We start from the raw sequence: 18,813 nt of genomic DNA, 5'->3' as shown, positions 1-18,813 counted from the left end.
TAAGTTTGATGACTCCTGTGATTGAATAAATTTGACCTTGCGCGCGCAGTGGTTCCTAAAATGCCCGATCTTCAGGCCCATTTCCGGACGAGTTCATAAAGTCAAACCAGAAGCATGAAAGCTTTTGCTGCAGGTGTTTGCCAATTTCTTAAGTAGGGGCAGCCAAAGTAAGATGTTTCTACTCACATCAAGTCACCAGAATTGCTGATTTAACAAATGCTGTCAATGGTTGCAGTATTAGCTTCTTTTCGTATTGGTACACGCTTGATTAGTTGGTGTTGGGCACAAATTAGGTGATCCAACAAAGCGAGACCGGGCTGTATTTCAAGCAAGAGAGGTTTTTCTGCTACTGATATTTGAGGGCTGCTTGTGAAGGATGAATTGGAACACCCAACATGGCCTGAATGACCAGAGTACGATTATTTTACACATCCCTTTACTTTATAGCGCTTGTAGAATTGAGAACCCGTTCAGGCCAATTTCCAAAATTGTTGCCATGAGTTGAGACAGATGCTGACGCATCCCTGCTTTTATTATAGACACTCCGAGAATAACCCTCAGGACCTATTCAACACTAAACATTTTTGGCGGTATGAGAACCTAATGACAAAGCAGGCCGGAGCTTGCCTGGTGGATCGAAAACTGGAACGAAGCTGCTGTTTTCCGAAAAATCAATGTTCAAGTGCTTGTCCTCTTTAAGATTCAACCGAAGCTCATAAGGGGATCTAAAACCGGAACACAATGCATGCCAAAATAGTTTCTCCACAGAACTAATTATATGGCACCAGATTATAGCTTTAGAATTGCCATGATGATACACGAGCCACACTCTTCCAGTTTTTAAAGGGTTGATGCCATTTTCATCCGCGACACCCACCAACTTGATCGAAGCGACTAGAGCTATGCATCTCTCTTGGTGACATTGACAATCTGAAGTCCCAGATTTGAGGAGAAGGAGCAAACAAATTCATACGTTGGCATTCTTGAAAGGGGGGACTAGTCCACCAATGGCGTGGAAATGAAAGCTGAGTCATTCAAAAAGTCTCTCGTCTTGAGAGGGCGAACTGTGCCCTCACAGGAATCCTCACTGAGTTTTTTGCCGTTTTTGTAGTTATTCCTGATGTATTCCTTCATCGACTTCAACGCGGCTTCTCTGCATAATTCTCTCAACTCCGAGCCACTGAACCCCTCGGTATTGACCACCACGGTGTTCAAGTCAAAATCATCAGCATCGAGTTTTGCGTCACTCAAGATTTTTTCAAGAATGAGTTTTCTTTGACCCGCATCGGGCTTCCCGATGGCGAACCGTTTCGGCAATCTTCTCATGAACGCCAGATCGATATCTCCCTGGCGATTGGTGGCGCCCATCACCATGATTCTGCCGTTAGAAACAAGCCCATCCCATAGTGTCATGAACTCGGCTTTCAACATCGAGCTGACCTCGTGGTCAGAGGAGGACCGGTCGCGCAAAAAGGAGTCGATCTCGTCGATGAAGATGATGCAAGGTTGCAACTTGTTGGCCAACGAGAAAATAGCATCGACGATTTTGTTGGACTCGCCGTACCACTTGTCCATGATGGTCAGCATACGGATCAGCAAGAAAAATGCCCCGCTTTCCTTGGCGATCGCCTTTGCCATCATGGTCTTGCCGCACCCTGGGGGGCCATAGAATAGCACGCCTTTAGGCGACTGGATAAGCGTCAGATGTGCAGAGAAAAGCTCCGGTTCGGTGAGTGGCAAGATGACTGCTTCGTGGAGGTCATCGATGATATTTTGCATGCCGCCAATGTCGTTGAACGACACAGACAAATCCTCGGGGAGAACAAGGCAGTTGAGAAGCAGCTTCTCGTACTCGTTCAACAGCACAGTCTTCAACCTTGGGTCATGTGACTGGATCCGTTTCAACACACTGCTACTGTTTTTCTTGCTTTCCTTTGTCCGCACAGAACTGTCGGCACCTTCGTTCAAAAGATGGCGCACCATGTAATACATCGAGAGCCCGGCGCCCGTGAGGAAGAAAATGTCGCCTAGAAGCTTGAGGTCCACTTTGGTTCCCCAGAGGTCCAACTTAAATCTATTCATTGTGGCAATTTTGTGGTTTAAATGATTTCTATTGCTGGTGGGAGAAGGTGGTGCAGGTGAGTGCACCGATATTTTATTGGGCCGGTGGCGCTCAGACTGTAGCCTCGGCCCCACGAAATATGGGGCCATAGGAAGTCCTGTACTTTTTTGCGATACGCCCGAATCCTGAAACTCGAAGAGTGAAACCTCATATTTTCGAGAATTATGAGGAGTGTCATTTTTTGGAGTCAAGCGCTTATTTTTTACAAATAAATTCATGTTGTGCCCAAACTTTCCGTGTTCACTAGTCGATCTATGTATAGTGCGCCGCTGCCCAGTAGAGACCCCTGTCGTGTCCGGAATTTATCTCAGGTCATCCAACGGGTATGGAAAGTGACGAACAGCACTAAAAAACAAGCAAAGTGTTTCAAAAAGTGGACCTGGCCAAGATTTACAAAAATTTTCAGGGAGGTCGATCTTTCCTGCAAAAGAGACCACTGAGTGTGAGTGACATTTGCCTGTTTTATATAGGCGCACTATGCGAGCAGAGCTCGGGTGCAAAATTCAGAGCGAGCTGCCTCATCTCATTCTCATGCCGGCTCCATCGCATCAACGCATATCAACAATCAGCCATTCCAAGTGCCAAAACTCTAGGTTCTCCACACAGCCACGCTAAGCTATATAAAACCCGTTGAATAAAGATGGCCAAACCGGGCGAAAAACACCAGATCCGTATGCCGGGACTGGTCTTGGACCAGATTCGGACCAAGGAGGAAAGCGGTGAATATGGCAAGGATGCACGATTTGCCAGGAAGCGGAAAGCCACGGGAAAGCCCGTTTCTCGTAAGGAGAAAAGAAGGGAAGAGCGCATGTTGAAAAAGCAAAAGCATCTGAAAGGTGGCTCCCATGCCCAGCCGCAGTATCAACACAGGCAGCCTCCCAAAACCGGGAAAGTGCAACATCAAGACTCAGACAAACACAACGACAAAGCTCAGTCACAAGGAAAACACGCCGACGACGAGGACCCGATTGCGGCATTAAAAGCCCTCAAGGCTTTGAAACAAAAGAAGTCCAGCAAATCCGAATTGAAGATCGTCAAGGAGTCCGAGCTCGAGAGTGAATCGGACCTCAACAGCGACGATCCCTCTAGTGAAGATGGCTTCGATGGGTTTTCCGACGATGAAAGTAATTCAAATATGCGGAAGCCTCATAGCAAGAATCTGGGATCTGACATTCGTATTGTGAAGGAAGATGATCTCGACTCGGACAATTTCTCAGAAGATTTCGAGACCGACCTTGAAGAGCAAGATGGAGAATATGACAGTGACCCATTGGCTGCTCTTGCGAAACTCAAGCACAAGAAATCCTCGAAACAAGCGCCTCAGAGTGAAAGCGAAGACGGGTTTCCGGATGAGGACTCGGATCAAGGTGACTTATCTGACAATGACTTCGATAGTGGAAATGAAGATTTAGAAGAAGAGCGAGACCCGCTAGCAAAACTCAAAGCTTTGAAGGAAGCCAAAAAGAACGGCGCCAACCACGCCGATGACTCGAAGAAGAAAAGCAAACAGCGCAAGGAAAAGATCATCGAGGCCACCTTTGGCGACGACAATATTGACAGAGATATGGAGTATTACGCCAAGAAGCTAGGACTCAAAAATGGAAAAAAGTCAAAACTCACAAAGCTCGACGACGACGACATTGTGGGTGGTCTTCTCGATGGCTTGGATCTTGACTTTTCGGACGACGAGGGAGATATCCAGGAAGAAGCAGAACTGGGCGAAGATTCTCTTGACTACTCCGATGACTTCTCTGACGATAGTGGCTCTGAGGAAGAGACACACAAGAAAGAAAACCCGTTTGTGGCTCCCGTGCTGGACCAGGAGAGTGATGGTGGGAATCTGGACGAAGAATCTAAGCCTTCAAAGTACATTCCGCCAGCCATGCGCCGCAAGCTTGCGCTCGAAAGTTCTGGTGTCTCTGCTGAGACACTAGCGCTTCAAAAGTCAATCAAGGGACCCATCAACAAGCTTTCAGAGGCTAATATTGGAACCATTGCCAATGAAATCAACGGTCTTTTCCTCACCAATCCAAGACAATCAGTCAACGAGAACTTGACCACGATTCTCATGGATAGTGTCATTCAACAAGGTAGATTGTTAGATACTTTTGTCTATCTTCACTCTGCATTGGTAGTTGCTATTTACCGTGCACAAGGCGTGGACTTTGGCGCACATTTTATTCAGAGTCTAGTGGAAAAACTTGAGTCCTCACGCGTGGATGCTTCGAAATCAAAACAGGCTCTCAATACGGCTTCTCTCCTTTCTTCTGTCTACGCATTCCAATTGGTCTCATCCAAACTCTTGTATGATCTTATTCGCGATCTTATCCAGGATCTCTCCGAGTCAAACGCCGAGATTTTGCTTAAAATTATTCGTACTTCGGGAAATCAAATGAGAGCCGACGATCCTGGCGCTTTGAAAGAGATCGTGCTTTTGGTGAACAAAAGCGCCTCGGCGCAGTCCAAAATTAGTCCTCGAATGCAATTTTTGATTGATACAATTGCCTCATTGAAGAATAACAAGCTCAAATTGGAGAATGAGGCAAGTCACCAACTAACAATCCGCCTCAAGAAGTTCTTGGGTAATTTCATACTGGGCAAATCCGCGGACCCACTTCAAGTGTCTCTTGATGACATTCGCAACATCGAAACAAAAGGTAAATGGTGGTTGGTTGGATCTGCTTGGAAAGGGCTTGACGAGAAAAACCAAGCTCTTGCTAATATCGAGATGGTCAACGATGTTTTGGATAGTGCTGAACCCAATTGGTTGGAATTGGCCAAAACACAGAGAATGAACACCGATATCAGAAGAGCAATCTTTATTTCAATCATGTCCGCCAACGATTACATTGATGCTGTCACTAAACTTGATAAATTAGCCTTGAAAAAAGCACAAGAAAGAGAAATTCCGCGTATTGTTGTGCATTGCGCAGTGGTGGAACCAGCTTGGAATCCCTACTATGGAATTTTGGCTTCCAAACTTTGTGATTCTCATTCCTACAGGAAAACATTTCAGTTCATGTTATGGGATCTTGTGAAAGGTTTTGATGGCAATGATGGGAGCGACGACGAGGAAGATGTATTTACTGGGTTCGATGATTCTGAGAGCGATGACGACAAACTAAAGAAAATCTTGAACTTGGGCCGTCTTTATGGCAATTTGTTTGCGGAGGGTTCTTTGGCTCTACACATCCTAAGAACCGTGAATTTTGTGTCTGCTTCTGCCGATGTTAAGCTTTTCATGGAGATCCTCTTAGTCACATTCCTTGATCAAATTGCCAAGAAATCCCAAGTAAACTCTATCGGCGTTGGTCTTGTCGGCAAGAAAGGTATGTCTGAGCAAAAATTTGACGACCGCACTTTAATTGAGCGCATCTTGAAAGCAAAAGACGAACCTGGCTTACTCAAAGGCATCAGTCATTTCATCTCCCGCAATCTTCGTGACAGTCACTTTATTACTGGCAGAAAACAGAGAAAGAGGGTCGAATGGGGTATTAAGTCTATGACTGACATCATCGAAGAGATTGTGAAAGAGACGGAATTCTAGAAATGTATATACAGCCGGGCTTCGAGATCTCATTTTCGAAGTAGTAATAAATAATTTGGATATTCGAGATATAGCAGAATCACCAATTCTAGCATCACTCTTGTAGCTCTAGAACCGCAACTGATTCGACATGTTTTGTTTGAGGATAAAAGTCAAAACCAGTGATTGTTTTGACCTGATAATTAACACCCAGCCGATCCGCAAAAGTTTGAAGAGACGCTAAGTCTCGCGCTTGTGTGAAGACATTACAGCTGACATAAATGATGGCTTTGGGCCTGAAATCCACCAATTGCTGAATAAACTCATCTGTGGAACCTTTTCTAGAAGGGTTCATGATAACGACGCTGTTGCTTCCATGAACACCTGAGCCTAAAAAGTTGCCGTCAGTAAAGATGGAATCAGAATTTCCCGACACAAACATCATTTTTTCAGGCATTGGGATCCCATTTATACCTGCGTTATGCTTAGCATATTCAATAGATTTTTTTGAGATTTCGATGCCAAATACTTTACCATCTTTTGGGAGTTGGCTCGACAAAGAAATCCCGAGAAAGCCAGATCCGCAATAAGCATCAACAATGTGTTTGAAGTTGACATGAGACAAGTGGAAGCTTATAAAATCAATGAATGTCGGCAAAATTGACCGATTGTTCTGGAAAAACTCGTTGGCTTCAAACTGAAATACGAACTCCTTCACTTTTTCGGTAACAACATTGTTTCTTTGCGTTAAACACACATTTGTGTACTCACCGGTAGCATGATTGATTCTTATACTGTCCCTGAGAATAAAGTCTGGAGCAACTTTTATTTTGGACTTGGACTCCAATTTTGCAGCCAATTTATCATTGAGTTGCTTCTTGAGTTCGGGGATGACAGCGTTTATTGGACTAGTGGCGATTGGACAATGGTTAATGTCAACAATAGGATTTCCAAGGACTGCATTGTTGAATCCGACAGGTACTGGGAGAAATTCCATCCCAAATTTCTTAGGAACAACAGTATGTGGAGTAAGCTTCGTCCGATATGAAAATTGCATTGGAGAATCGACAACAAGGCCAAAGCCTTCAACCTTGGAGCAGTCTAGTTTTGGATAGAAATATTTGTATGCTCTTTTAATGATGTCCAGTTTGAATTCTAGCTGATTCTCGTATGGAAGCATCTGGAGCTGGCATCCACTACATTGACCAAAGTGCTCACAAATGATGAGCTTGTCATTTCTGAGACCTTTTCTGACTGGAGCTCGAGACACACTAACAAGCTCTGCCTCTGCATAATAATCATGATGCCTCTTGAGTAAGGCTGTGGAAACATCACCGGGTACTGCTTTCGGTAGTTTTATAACAGTCTTTACTTCTGGATCAGTACATTGATCATCATAAGCACTTCGTGGAACTAGACCCAACCCTTCTCCTTCCGAAGACATAGAAATAACCTGAATATCTTTGATAAGAACCAGCTCTCTATTTTTCGACTGAAGGAATTTGTAAATTAAATGCTCGGGAACACGTACTTGCTCTAGAGTAAGTTTCACATGTTTCAAAAAAGTGCCTATATCCTTATGAAGAATGTGGTCACGCGAGGTAAAGTCAGATGTTCCACGTTTTGTCTTTTTTTTTAACAATGTACTAAGCGCAGAGCTAGCATAATCACATTTGGTGACGTATGTATTGGAAACGCTACCCCATCTTGTTGTTCGGAAAAACATTGCCCAGAGACATGACTTAGGACATCATCGCGATTTTAGCGGATGGAATCTGCGCGAAAATACTTGTGACGCCGCAAGAACTTTGCACCATGCCCAATTCGGTTGCTTCACCCCTTTAACTTTCACGATATCATGAAGAGGCTAACGCTGGCCCTTCTGGTTGTAACTCAATTTCATGGGGCTCGTCACTATACCTTCTCAAGTCAAGCGAAATGGTGCGTGAACTGTTTTCTCTCTGCTCTCTGTAGATTCCAATCAAAGCATCTGAGTTCTCAAACAAAGAGCTTTTCAACGAGATGACAATGAACTGAAAGCCCGGACCAGCATGCCTTTTAATGTAGTTTGCAATCTTGTCGACGTTCAGATTGTCAAGAGCAGCATCAATTTCGTCTAAGACAAAAAAAGGTGAGGGATGGAAAGAATGTATGGCAAACAAGAGTGACAAAGCCGCCATGGTTTTTTCTCCTCCTGAGAGCAAGTCCATATCCCGGAACCTCTTCATTGGCGGCATGGCGTGATATCTGATTCCTGCAGCATATGGTTCATCTTCGTCTTCTAAGGTTAAGTCTGCGGAGCCTCCAATGGGGGATGTGCTGGACTTTGTGAGCTCTTTGTACACCCTATCGATGTTTTCCGATATATGGGTAAACGCTTCCATGAAACGTTGAGTTCTTAGAGCCTTTATCTCGTTGAATTTCGTTGTTGAGCGTTTTTCATCTTGTCTTGCCTTAGTGAATTCTCTGTCAAACTCTTTGATTCTCTGATCTACCTCTTTCAATCTCTCAATTGCTTTGCTATTCGGAGTGAGAACTTCGAGCTCCGTCTGGATATTATCAAGCTTCACAGTTATCTCAGCCTCAACTTTGGGCGAAAAGCTTTCCTGGAGCTTTAATTCAAGCAATCCGTAATCAACGTGAATCAGATATGCCTTCACTGAAACGTTCCCCGGTTCATCGTCGAGAGAAATCGATTCCAAGAAGCCTTCTTCTAGCGGAAGATCGACACTTTCGATTTTGCAATTCTTGAGCATGTTGATCCTTTCTGTGTCAACCTTCAAAAGAAACTCTTTGCAGCTGGCCAACTCTTCGCTTAGTGTCTTAATCTCCAATTTATCCTCTTCCATATCCTCTACTAAACTGTTGCTTTCCCTCATAAGCTTACTTAGCTGAGCTCTTGATGCTTCACTCTCTTGAGTAAGTTGTTCGAAATCCTTCTCCAATTCTTCCATCATCTCTGTTTGATGAGAAAGATTGTCATTAACTCTCTGTAGATCAGATTGAATTCGTGATTGAGAATCAATTAGGCGTTGAATTCTGATTTCCATATCATCTATGCTTTCGATTTGAAATGACAAGCGGTTCTTGCAAACAGAGACAACTCTTTGCAATTCTGCTCTTTTTCTTGCACGCGCCCGTATTTCAGTACCCAAGAAGAACTCGTATTGACTGATGCTTTCGAGGTTATACTTCTGACAAAATTCGAAATAAATCTTGACTTGGAGTCCAGTAATTTCACTCTGAACTTCCAAAAGTTGATGGTTCATATTGGTCAACGATCTCTGAGTATTTTCTTCTTTTGTCTCAATTTCAGTGATCATCTCTTTCTGGAAAGAGATTTCATGATTCCTTTCGGATATTTCTCTTTCAAGACTGACAATTTTACTTTTCAAGCTGGGAATCTCCTCATCTATGAGACGAATTTCGTCCACAATGTCGTTTAAATAAAATGCACTTGGTTTCTCGGACTGGAGTTTCGCAAGATTTTCACTAAGTTCTTCCTTTTCCTTCTTCAACCTCAGCCATTCTTGTTTACTCCAAGTAAGAGCATTTCCTGATTTTGCCTGTTGTCCTCCAGACATGAGACCAGAAGTATGAATGATGGAGCCATCCAATGCAACCATTTTGTTACCCACTTGATGTGACAGGTTCCATTTTAAGTCACGCGCGATATCCAATTCATCGACAATGATTGTGTTGCCCAAAGCAAACTGTACAGCTCTTTCAAGAGATTGGTCATCATATTTCACCACATCGAGCGCTGGACGTGCGCCCTCGTCAAGCGAACGGAGGTAGTTCAAATTGATTTGATCAGTGACGACGGAGTCCAATGGAATGAAAGTAGCTGTTCCAGCACGGCGCTCTTTCAATATCTCGATGCACTTGTATGCCACGGCGGTACTCTCAACAACAATGGAATCGAAGTTGCGGCCAAGAGAAGTTTGGAGTGCCAAATCATATTTCTGCTGCGAGCAACGAACAAGTTCGTACATGAGACCCTTGATTGATCCTTCTTTTACTAAGTTTCGTAGCATGGACACGTTATCACGTAGCTTCTTCTGTTTGTTTGACTCGTTTTGTTGAGACGATAACTCATCTAGACGGGTTGAAGCACGGTTAATTTTCGTGGTCAAGTCTAGCTCGCGGTATGATATTTCCTTTAACTTGTCTGTTACGTCTTCTTTTTCTTTTATCTTGATCACTCTCTCGCCGATAAGATCATCAAGCTTAGACTTAGTTTGAGAAAGGGTTGACACGAAGTTGCTGCGAATTTCGCTCTCAAGCTCAGAGATTCGAGTGGTTGCATCGTTCTTCTGATCTGTATAATTCTGCATGGAAGATACTAGAGATTCCTTGTCGCTGCTCAACATTGTAAGCTTTTCTAACATCGATGAACCTGAATTTGCCAAAAATTTCTGATGCAAAGCCTCATACTCTGCCACCCCCCCTGGAGGTATATTGATACTATCTGAGGATTCCTGTACTTCCTTTTCAAACTGAGCCAAATCAGACTCGGCGGTCGACAAACGTTGCTCCCCGGCTTCCTTCAAATCCTGGAGATTCTGAAGGTCGGTCTGTAGATCCCGGAGCTTCAAAGACGCCAGGGTGATACTGGACTCTAGAGATCTTTTACTCGAAGCGATGGGAAGGAGCGCTCTTCTGACGGTTTCGGCAGCATTTGCCTTTTCATTTTTCTCCGCCTCAAGTTTTTTGCTTGCAAGAGTGGCTTTTGAAACTTCCGCTACCGTCGACTTTTGAGCAGCAATTTTCGCGGAGTGCTGTGCTTTTACTTCGTCAAGCTTATCAGAAATTCTTCTCAGGTCCGCCACAAGCATATAATGACGTTTTTGGTTATGGAAGATCCGGTAGAGGTGCAAAATCTTGATGAGGCTGTACTTCTCATTTAACTTAGACTCAAATAAGTCTTGCTCACGCATTTGCTCTTTATACTGTTTGGATTCGGAGTTCAAGGTCCTCTTGCGAGAGAAGACCTGGGTGGCAACCTCACGTGCACGCTCCAGATCTTCCTTCAACTGATCATACTCAGCGGCGTACTCAATAGAGCCACTGATGGTTTCGATCAAATTCGCCAAATCCTTTGCCGACTGGGACGCAACGTTCTCGATATCCCCTTGGAACACCAAAAAGTTACGTGCCTTCACCAAGATGTTTTCTGCTCTTAGCGCCATAGAGTACTGCAAGGCAGTCACGTTTTTATCGTTGAGCCTATAATCCGAGCTTCCGCTTGAATTTATCACCCGCTTGAGTGTGAGCATCTCCCCCGAGTCCTTCTCGTAAAACGCACATACATACGCCGATTTGGCTTTCAGAGACGGCGCCAAATTGTCGGTGCCATCGATGCGGCCACGATAAATAAGGTCCTTGAGCTGGTGCGATCTTAGATGCGATGACTGCACGCCCAAAACAAACGAAATGGCATCCATCATGTTGGATTTCCCAGCGCCATTGGGGCCTATAATGGACGTGAAAGACGCGTCACCAAACCCGATTTTCGCCGTGCCTTTATACGACTTGAAATTGTGGAGCTCAAGCCCAACTAGACGGCCCATTTTTTCTGACGAGTTGTGATCTTTTTGTTGCCGAAAGTCAGATTGCTGTACAAGATTTCGTCAATTTTTAGTACGGCTAGTTTTTATCCTTTTGAAACTGTGTTGTGGATACGCGTGGGGACAGGAACGCGCGTCCAGTGGAGCGAGAATTTTGGATGAGCTCTTTGCTCGAGACATTCAGAAGTTGCACGAGCTTCTGATTTCCTTGAGGAGGATGTTTTCTTTTGTCAATTTTTGAAAAGCTCTTTAAGTTAGACAGCTGCATTGGAGCAAGAGTCTGGAAATGAACCATTTACAATTCAAGTAAATCATATAATGTTAAATGTGAATTATTTTTACGCAAAAGGTTTACAAGAATTCGAAATTTGCAAATTGTTGTGATTGCCCTTTCTCTTCAGCACTTTCTACAAGACATTTAAAGGGTTTTTTTTTTCTGGTTCAAGTTTATTGAACTCCACATACAAGAACATTGCATTATTGTTTGGTCAGAAAATAACCAATACTCCGGATTGTGACTGACTAACAACGCACTACCTGTATCGCAACGTTGATATAATCTGTTGGAAAAATTTATAGTGAACACCACTGGCGTGTCGAGCTTTCAAAACACCTGACCAACAGACATAAACCCCAGAGTTCTCACGTGACATATAGAATGTTTCCCTATTTCGGGATTAACGGAAGTAGCACCGTTGGCTCTTATGGGGTAAACTGTATATAGCTGACGTAAAGCCGGATATAATGAGAATCCGATAGTAAACCCATATTTAGTCTGGCTGGTCCGGCTGTGGCGCAAAATCGTTACCCAGATTTTAAGGGCCGTTTTAGAATAATCGCAGATCGGCACACGAAATCGAATTTTCCCTGAGTTTCTTGCCAGTTAAGGATAAAGGCGAATTATGTCCTTGACCCAGATGCCCTCTAATTTAGCAGACTGAGTCGCGCTTATCTTCAGACTGCCTACAAGGGAAAGCCGTATACCGCAAAGGGCTATATTTGGCGCGCCGTCACCTACATCTAGACGGCATCCCATGACCTAATCCGGTAGGCCAATTGGCCCCGGCTCGTACGGCTCCACATGATTGCCATACCATAAAAACACCCCGCTGTTAGGCAGACTTTTTTTCCAGCGCTTTAAACTAAATTTGGTCCTCTTTTTTTTCTAGGGCCGCCAGAAAATTTCACGCTTTGTACTGAAACATGGAGAAATCTCCACTTCTTGACGAGCCGGTAGAGACCGGGCCAGAAACCAGCTGGCGATCGCTTCTTTCCAGCACCATAGCCAAACCGCTTCAATGCATATCTTCCATTTCGCTAGGGGATGGAAGCACGCACTCTTCATTTCAGTCTGGCCTAGACGCAGACTCGAGAATCGAGGCCCTCATTGCACTGGAGCAACCCCTGGACTCAGAGCCACTTCCACAATTACCTTTTTCGGATTGCACGGTGAAAAGCTCGCTCACGGTAGAGAAAAAGCTCTTGAAAATCCGGCAGTTAATGAAGGTCCACGGCGTGGCTGTATACATTGTGCCCAGCGAAGACGAGCACCAGTCAGAAGAGACAGCTTTGGCCGATAAAAGACGCGAGTTTTTGTCTGGCTTCACGGGCTCTGCTGGGCTTTGTGTCGTCACGCTTGATAGCGACACGAACCTCGAGGGCGAGGCCGCCTTGTCCACCGATGGCCGGTACTTTTTACAGGCAGAAAAGCAGCTCGACTCGCGCTTCTGGCGCTTGCTCAAACAGGGCGTGAGAGGGCACCCCTCCTGGCAGGAATTTGCGTTGTCAAAGGCCGCCGCAAGCAAGTTTTCCTCTGTTATCTCATGTGACCCCAAGCTCTTGAGCTTCGAAATGGGCGAGTACCTCATGCTGGCTCTGGCTGAGAGGGGCGTCAAGTTCAAGCCCATTCTAGACTTGAATTTTGTCGACGCGGTGTGGGGCACGGACAAGCCGGCCCGGTCTTTGGAGCCCGTCTATCTGTTGCCCCTTGAATATTCGGGTGAAGAAAGCACCAGGAAAATAGCTAGGATCCGCAACCAGATGCACGGTCTTGGCGCCTCTCACTTGGTGATCTCTGCTTTGGACGACATTGGCTGGTTGCTCAACTTGAGGGCGGACGAGGACATTCCGTTCTCTCCGTTTTTCTTCAGCTACTTGATTTTGACCCACGACTACGTGTGGCTCTACGCCAATGAAGTAAAGTTGGCCAATGTAGAGCAACACTTAGCAGAGATCAGTGGCCTAGTTGTCAAGAAGTATAACTTCTTCTACCCGGACTTGACCACCTTAAGAGCCACCGTCAAACACCCAAACATCAAGATCATCCTTCCTGACAAAGGTGCATGCAACTACGCTTTGCTCGACTCGATCCCCAACTCTCTGGCCAAGCGCTCAATTATACATCTGTCCATTGTGTCTGTCACAAAACTTTTCAAGAACCCCACTGAATTGCACAATGCTAATGTAGCGCACTCGAGGGACTCGCTTGCATTCATTGTCTTTTCAGCATGGTTGGAAAATCAGCTAGTTCACAGGCGCAAGAAGGTGCTGGAGTACGAGGCAGCCCAGAAAATCTACGCCATTCGCTCTCAGTTTCCTAACTTCAAGGGCTTGTCGTACGAAACCATCTCTTCCACGGGAGCCAACGCGGCCATTATCCACTATGCCCCTACGAAGAAAGAAAACTCCGTCATCGATCCCAAAAAACCATATCTCTTGGACTCAGGAGCACATTATCTCGAGGGAACCACAGACATCACGCGCACATACAAATTTGGTGACGCCGGGTTGACTGACGACTACAAAAAATACTACACCTTGGTGTTGAAAGGCCATTTGGCAGTTGCCATGGCAAAATTTCCTGCTGGCTCAAGAACAACCGGGACGGTGCTAGACGCGTACGCTAGGCAACCGCTTTGGAATGAGGGCTTGGATTTCAACCATGGGACAGGGCACGGTGTGGGAAGTTTTGGAAATGTGCATGAGGGCCCATTATATATCCTGACAACTTCTGGAGGCGTGAGTACCGCTGATTACTTTAAGAAGGGTGCAATAGTAAGTGACGAGCCGGGGTTCTATATCGATGGGGAATGTGGGTTCCGTATTGAAAGTGAGCTTGCAGTCATCGAATGCAGCCCAGCCTTTGGAAAGACACGCAGCGGGGGGAAATATCTTGGTTTTCAATACTTAACCAAAGTCCCCTTTTGTTTGAAGCTCATTGACAAGAGATTCTTGACCCCAATTGAAATCAAGTGGATCAATGATTTCAATGCCAGCTTGAGAGAAGAGTTCGGCTCGAAATTATTGAAAATGGGTGACAAGAGGGCTTATGGATGGTTGCTAAAAGAGACACACCCCATATAAATCAGAGTAGAGTGTTTTGACTGTGTATTAATACATGTGAAGAATTGAAAAAAATCGACCTTAATTCAGTCTAAAGGACGTCGAGTAGAGAGTAGGAAACCCAATGTTGTTTGGCCTATTGGCGGGTTTAGAAAACCCAGGCCTTTGGAGGCCACCGCCCTTCTTGAGACTGCTTGGTTGATGGCTGGACGCTTCAACACCAACCTTGTTTGAAATAAACGGCGAGGTAATTTTTGGAATGGGCTCGACGTATTCTCTTCTTGAGTTATCCACTTTGAATAGCTCCGGGTCGGTGACATTTCCGGGCGTTTTGTACAGTGGCATCTTCAAACCGCTAGTGGTTCTCCATGAGTTGACCGAGGAAGATGAGGTAAAAATGTCTCTTTCGCTTTCGGAAATTTGGCCTCCGGTGTCTTTCACATCAGTTTCATTGCTTGTTTTACGTCTCTTGTCAAGTGAACTCAGGAAATCAATACCTAAACGCTTTTGTGACTCACGCAAGGCATCAAGGGTCGAAACAGAAGAGGAGTTGAAGTTTTTCAAATTGGAAACCTTCTGAAATAGTTCTTCTTGCGTCATTTCAGGTGCACCTGTTGGTGTTAACTGATTGTCCTCGCGCTTTATAAGAAATAAAAACTTTCTAGACGCTCCAGATCTCATGGCTTGGTCAAAAATAGAGCTTAAAGTCAGGGAGATCAGATCAAAGATCGCCAGCGAATCCGTGATATTTAGCTCTTCGGCACATGCTGAGGCAACAACGGCAACTGTAGATGAAACTGCCATGAATACGCCACTTGGATCCTCATCATGGCCGCACTCCGTTACTAAATTAAAAGTTTCAGAGATTCTTTTGACGAGAACCGGATGGTGAGACGAAGATTCGTCGGATGGCGGTGGACTTTCGGCTTTGACTTCGTCCTTTTTCTGCCGGTTAATGCGACGTGTTCTTCTCCGCAAATATTCCTTTTCAATCCATTCCAGTTTATCGTCCGAAGAACCTTCACCAAATTTGAGTGCAGCTCTTTTGAGCACCCGGCATCTTAAGTCATTGTCTTTGTTTCTCTCGGCGTTTTCTTCACGCCACTTTTTTTTCCTCTCTCGATTGCCTTCTCTGACACGACTCTTTTGCTCATTTGAGTCTAGTTCTGGTTTCACACCATTCATGACCATGCGAAGGCGCTGTATGTCCAATTCAGAGAGGATAGACAGCGTGGCACCATAAAACAGAGCTACATCTTCCCCCAACTTTTTGGGAATTGGCTCACTGGAAGATGATTCATGTGAATCTTCTTTCGCAGACTTATCTTTTCGTGGATCAACTGATATCAAGATATTAACGAGTAAAGCCAGTGCCTTGCGTCGGTTATCATCGCCAGACATGCTGAGGACAAACCGATTTGCTTCCTGTAATCGAGTGATATAATACGTTTTGTCAGGAGAATTCTTTATGAGCTTTATTGCTTCAAGAGCCGCCTTGTTGTAACTTGCAGGAAACGTCTTATTGAGCATCAAAGCATTCGTCATTTGCCTGATGACCTGCATCAAATTTGAAGAATGAGTTCCTGATTGAATATGCTGGGACAACGAGGAGAGGATTGTCGATAATTGGGGATGGTTTTGAGAGGAGGGCTGGAAAGCTGCCCGTTGGCTTGGCCCAATGGAGTCTTCTAGGGACTCAATGGTGGAATAGTCTCGTTGGGAGGTGCTCATATTTGACCGGTGTAGCGCCAAAGTTTGCGCAATTGAAAGAGGCTTTTGAGCCGTCAGAGCCGCTTGTTCTTTTTGAAGATGAGCTACAAGGCGGGGTTCCTCTTTTTTGCCATAAACCTTTCTGTCTGATAAAGTTGTAGTGGTTACATCCGAGGTAACCAGTTGGGTGAGAGGTTCACCATTTGTCTTTGAGATCTCAGCCTCTAATTCTTCGGCTGCGTCCAAAGATGTAAGAAGATCCTGCGGATTTTGCATTGCCATATTGAAGGCATTTTGAAGAATCTCGCTCATTTGCGATTGCTCTAAATCCGGCTCCTTCTCGGATGCAAGATTCGCAACACTTGTCAGCAAAGTGTTTCCACCAGGGAACGCACTTTTGACTGCGTTTGCGACAGCAGCTTTCAACGCCGCATCCAAATCTTCAGGCTGTTCGAGATTAGAGTCAGCATGTGGGAGCGTTTGCGTGTGGGATGATGCGTTGTCTTCATGGAGGCCAGTCGGATGGGAAGGCTCCGGTGTATGGACCTGATTGCTGATTTCAGAGGCCAAACTTTCCAAGATGTCCTTGGATATCGACGACAGATGCAGATGCAGTTGCATTGGGTCTGTGGAATGGTCCGAATTTCCAATTTGCAGGACGACGCTTTGAACAATATCGCCTAGGTCTATTTCCACGTGTCGGTGGTTCAGTTCATGTTCTACGTTGCCAGAAGTTGGCTGATGGACCCTTTGAGGCGAGCCAGAGTACTCCCAGCTCTCAGAGTTCAGTGGGCTTAGATTAGGGTCCTGATTAGAAGTGCTCTTCTTGTGTTCTCCGAGATCATGCGCCAAAGACTGGAACGCTGCCCCAATTGCATCCTCGAGATTTGTGTCATCAAAATCTTCTCCTTCATTGTGTTCGCTTTCTGGTTGGGAAGAATCCGGTGTAATTCTAGGAGAAGTTTGCACGTCGGGAGACATGTCTGGAACAAGATTCTTGAAGGCGTCGCCTATGGCGCTTTCCAAATTCTCGCCGTCGCCATTGTTTGACGCTGGGCCAGCTTGGATTACTGCACTTTCACTGTCCAAATTTGAGACTTGGTTTGCAGACAATTCTTCTTTGAGATCATGAGCCGGCGTACTAGTGTGACTTTTTCCAGACTTCTGGCCACGAGAGCTAGCAGAATATTTCACATCACTCTCAGACTCTGGCAGTGCGATAGAGGCATGCGTGGAGTCAGGAGCTTGTGACTCGTGATGATCAGAGGGACCATTTGTGGGTTTGGAAACATGTGATGTCTTCTTTTCAAATACAGAGTCGGATTGGGAGGTTCTTGCAGGGATTTCATTTCCCATTGCAAGGTTGCGACATTCCAAATTGCTTTTCAGATCCTGACATTGCGCCCGGTGTAGTTGTTGTGGATCTTGTTCTTTTCCAAGGTTTGTGCCAGCATTCATTTCATAAGAGTGTGAATCCTTACTTGTTCGATTTTCGCTGTCTGCATTTACACAGTCAGTCGTGAGAGTCTTTTCCGGGCTGCCGGAAACGTCTTCTTTTGAGAGGGACGTGAATAGGGTGTCAACAACATTGTCTAGGTCCATGTCCAGAATAGCTACATTTTCACCAGAATGCTCCTTAGGTTCACTGTTTAAAGGAGAGGAGCCATCGACATTTGCAGCAGAATTCTGAGAGTTGATTTGATGATGTTCGGAAGAGTCGTGGTTGTTTTCTTCACCAAACATGGCAAATTGCTTGAAAGCATCACCGATTGCATTTTCTAGTGCCAAGTCGTCGGTGCCAATCTGATGAGAATGTGTGGTTTCGCCATTTTTGCCATCTTCGGGGCCTGGGCCATGTTCAAAATGTGTGTTTGCACTGTTTTGGTGATGTTGCAGGGCATCATGTGCCGGTGTCATGGCGGGGTAATCGGGTAGACAATATGTATGAGTAAGTCACAAGATGATTGTGACTGTTTTTTTTTCGGTTGGTGAAGGGACCCGCGCACGATGAGCCGGCACGCTCTGTGTGCAGGCACACATAGATCTGATGCTGTTCTTGCTGGAAGCCAGCCTAAGCCCGGGGCCTTAGGGGTGGGATTTATAGCTTAGGCCTTGGTCCAAGAATGATCAGCCAGTGGCTGGGTAACACGAGGTGGATTTATTGCCGATGGCCGGCAGACTCGAGTCACGTGACGGCACACGTAGATCTGGAATTGCGAGCGCGCCACTGCATGGCCATAATGTTGTTTATGTTACATGCTGGGGAGATCGGGTTAAAACTGTAGAAGAACGAATTTTGCAAAGGGTGCAGGGCCGTGGCTAAATTCTGCCAAATCTCAGCAAAGGCATTTGCTGATGACTCTGACCATGGTCCTGGTATGGGCGAGTATACGTTGATATTGTTGTATAGAGTTGGACGGCTGGTTAATTTAGGCTGGAACGCTCGGTCTACTGATTATACTTTATAATTGAGTCACAGCTTACTACTATGCGCTTGAAAAGCCTGTTACCTCTGATATTGAACGGCGTGCAACACTTTTTCG

At 45.3% G+C, this 18,813-nt stretch overlaps 6 protein-coding genes across 6 annotated transcripts; 2 read left to right on the top strand and 4 right to left on the bottom strand.

The window, feature by feature from the left end:
- Nucleotides 1-996: 996 nt before the first annotated feature.
- METBIDRAFT_77376 (uncharacterized protein) lies at nucleotides 997-2,082 on the bottom strand (the record flags this gene model as incomplete). The annotated part of the gene is made up of 1 exon (XM_018858684.1): nucleotides 997-2,082. One exon carries the CDS (start codon nucleotides 2,080-2,082, stop codon nucleotides 997-999), a length of 1,086 nt encoding a protein of 361 aa, XP_018712306.1.
- A 568-nt stretch (nucleotides 2,083-2,650) lies between these two features.
- On the top strand, nucleotides 2,651-5,750 carry SGD1 (Sgd1p). Its single transcript, XM_018855722.1, has one exon. It carries the CDS (start codon nucleotides 2,763-2,765, stop codon nucleotides 5,667-5,669), a length of 2,907 nt encoding a protein of 968 aa, XP_018712305.1. The 5' UTR covers nucleotides 2,651-2,762; the 3' UTR covers nucleotides 5,670-5,750.
- A 13-nt stretch (nucleotides 5,751-5,763) lies between these two features.
- Nucleotides 5,764-7,092, bottom strand: METBIDRAFT_10734 (uncharacterized protein; the record flags this gene model as incomplete). Its single annotated transcript, XM_018853840.1, has 1 exon — nucleotides 5,764-7,092. One exon carries the CDS (start codon nucleotides 7,090-7,092, stop codon nucleotides 5,764-5,766), a length of 1,329 nt encoding a protein of 442 aa, XP_018712304.1.
- Nucleotides 7,093-7,504: 412 nt separating this feature from the next.
- On the bottom strand, nucleotides 7,505-11,221 carry SMC1 (cohesin subunit; the record flags this gene model as incomplete). The annotated part of the gene is made up of 1 exon (XM_018858683.1): nucleotides 7,505-11,221. One exon carries the CDS (start codon nucleotides 11,219-11,221, stop codon nucleotides 7,505-7,507), a length of 3,717 nt encoding a protein of 1,238 aa, XP_018712303.1.
- Nucleotides 11,222-12,279: 1,058 nt separating this feature from the next.
- METBIDRAFT_30829 (uncharacterized protein) lies at nucleotides 12,280-14,639 on the top strand. Its single transcript, XM_018855721.1, has one exon. The coding sequence runs from the start codon at nucleotides 12,422-12,424 to the stop codon at nucleotides 14,579-14,581; it is 2,160 nt and encodes a 719-aa protein (XP_018712302.1). The 5' UTR covers nucleotides 12,280-12,421; the 3' UTR covers nucleotides 14,582-14,639.
- Nucleotides 14,632-18,199, bottom strand: METBIDRAFT_30828 (uncharacterized protein). Its single transcript, XM_018855720.1, has one exon. The coding sequence runs from the start codon at nucleotides 18,185-18,187 to the stop codon at nucleotides 14,642-14,644; it is 3,546 nt and encodes a 1,181-aa protein (XP_018712301.1). The 5' UTR covers nucleotides 18,188-18,199; the 3' UTR covers nucleotides 14,632-14,641.
- Nucleotides 18,200-18,813: the final 614 nt, after the last annotated feature.

This window comes from Metschnikowia bicuspidata, assembly GCF_001664035.1.
Source record: "Metschnikowia bicuspidata var. bicuspidata NRRL YB-4993 chromosome Unknown METBIscaffold_2, whole genome shotgun sequence".
Lineage (NCBI taxonomy): Eukaryota > Fungi > Ascomycota > Pichiomycetes > Serinales > Metschnikowiaceae > Metschnikowia > Metschnikowia bicuspidata.
This window is presented reverse-complemented; position numbering and strand designations above follow the sequence as displayed.

Excerpts from the sequence above, each read along its gene's own strand:
- SGD1 (XM_018855722.1), top strand. The coding sequence starts at position 2,763 with ATGGCCAAACCGGGCGAAAAACACCAGATCCGTATGCCGGGACTGGTC.
- METBIDRAFT_30829 (XM_018855721.1), top strand. The coding sequence starts at position 12,422 with ATGGAGAAATCTCCACTTCTTGACGAGCCGGTAGAGACCGGGCCAGAA.
- METBIDRAFT_30828 (XM_018855720.1), bottom strand. The coding sequence starts at position 18,187 with ATGACACCGGCACATGATGCCCTGCAACATCACCAAAACAGTGCAAAC.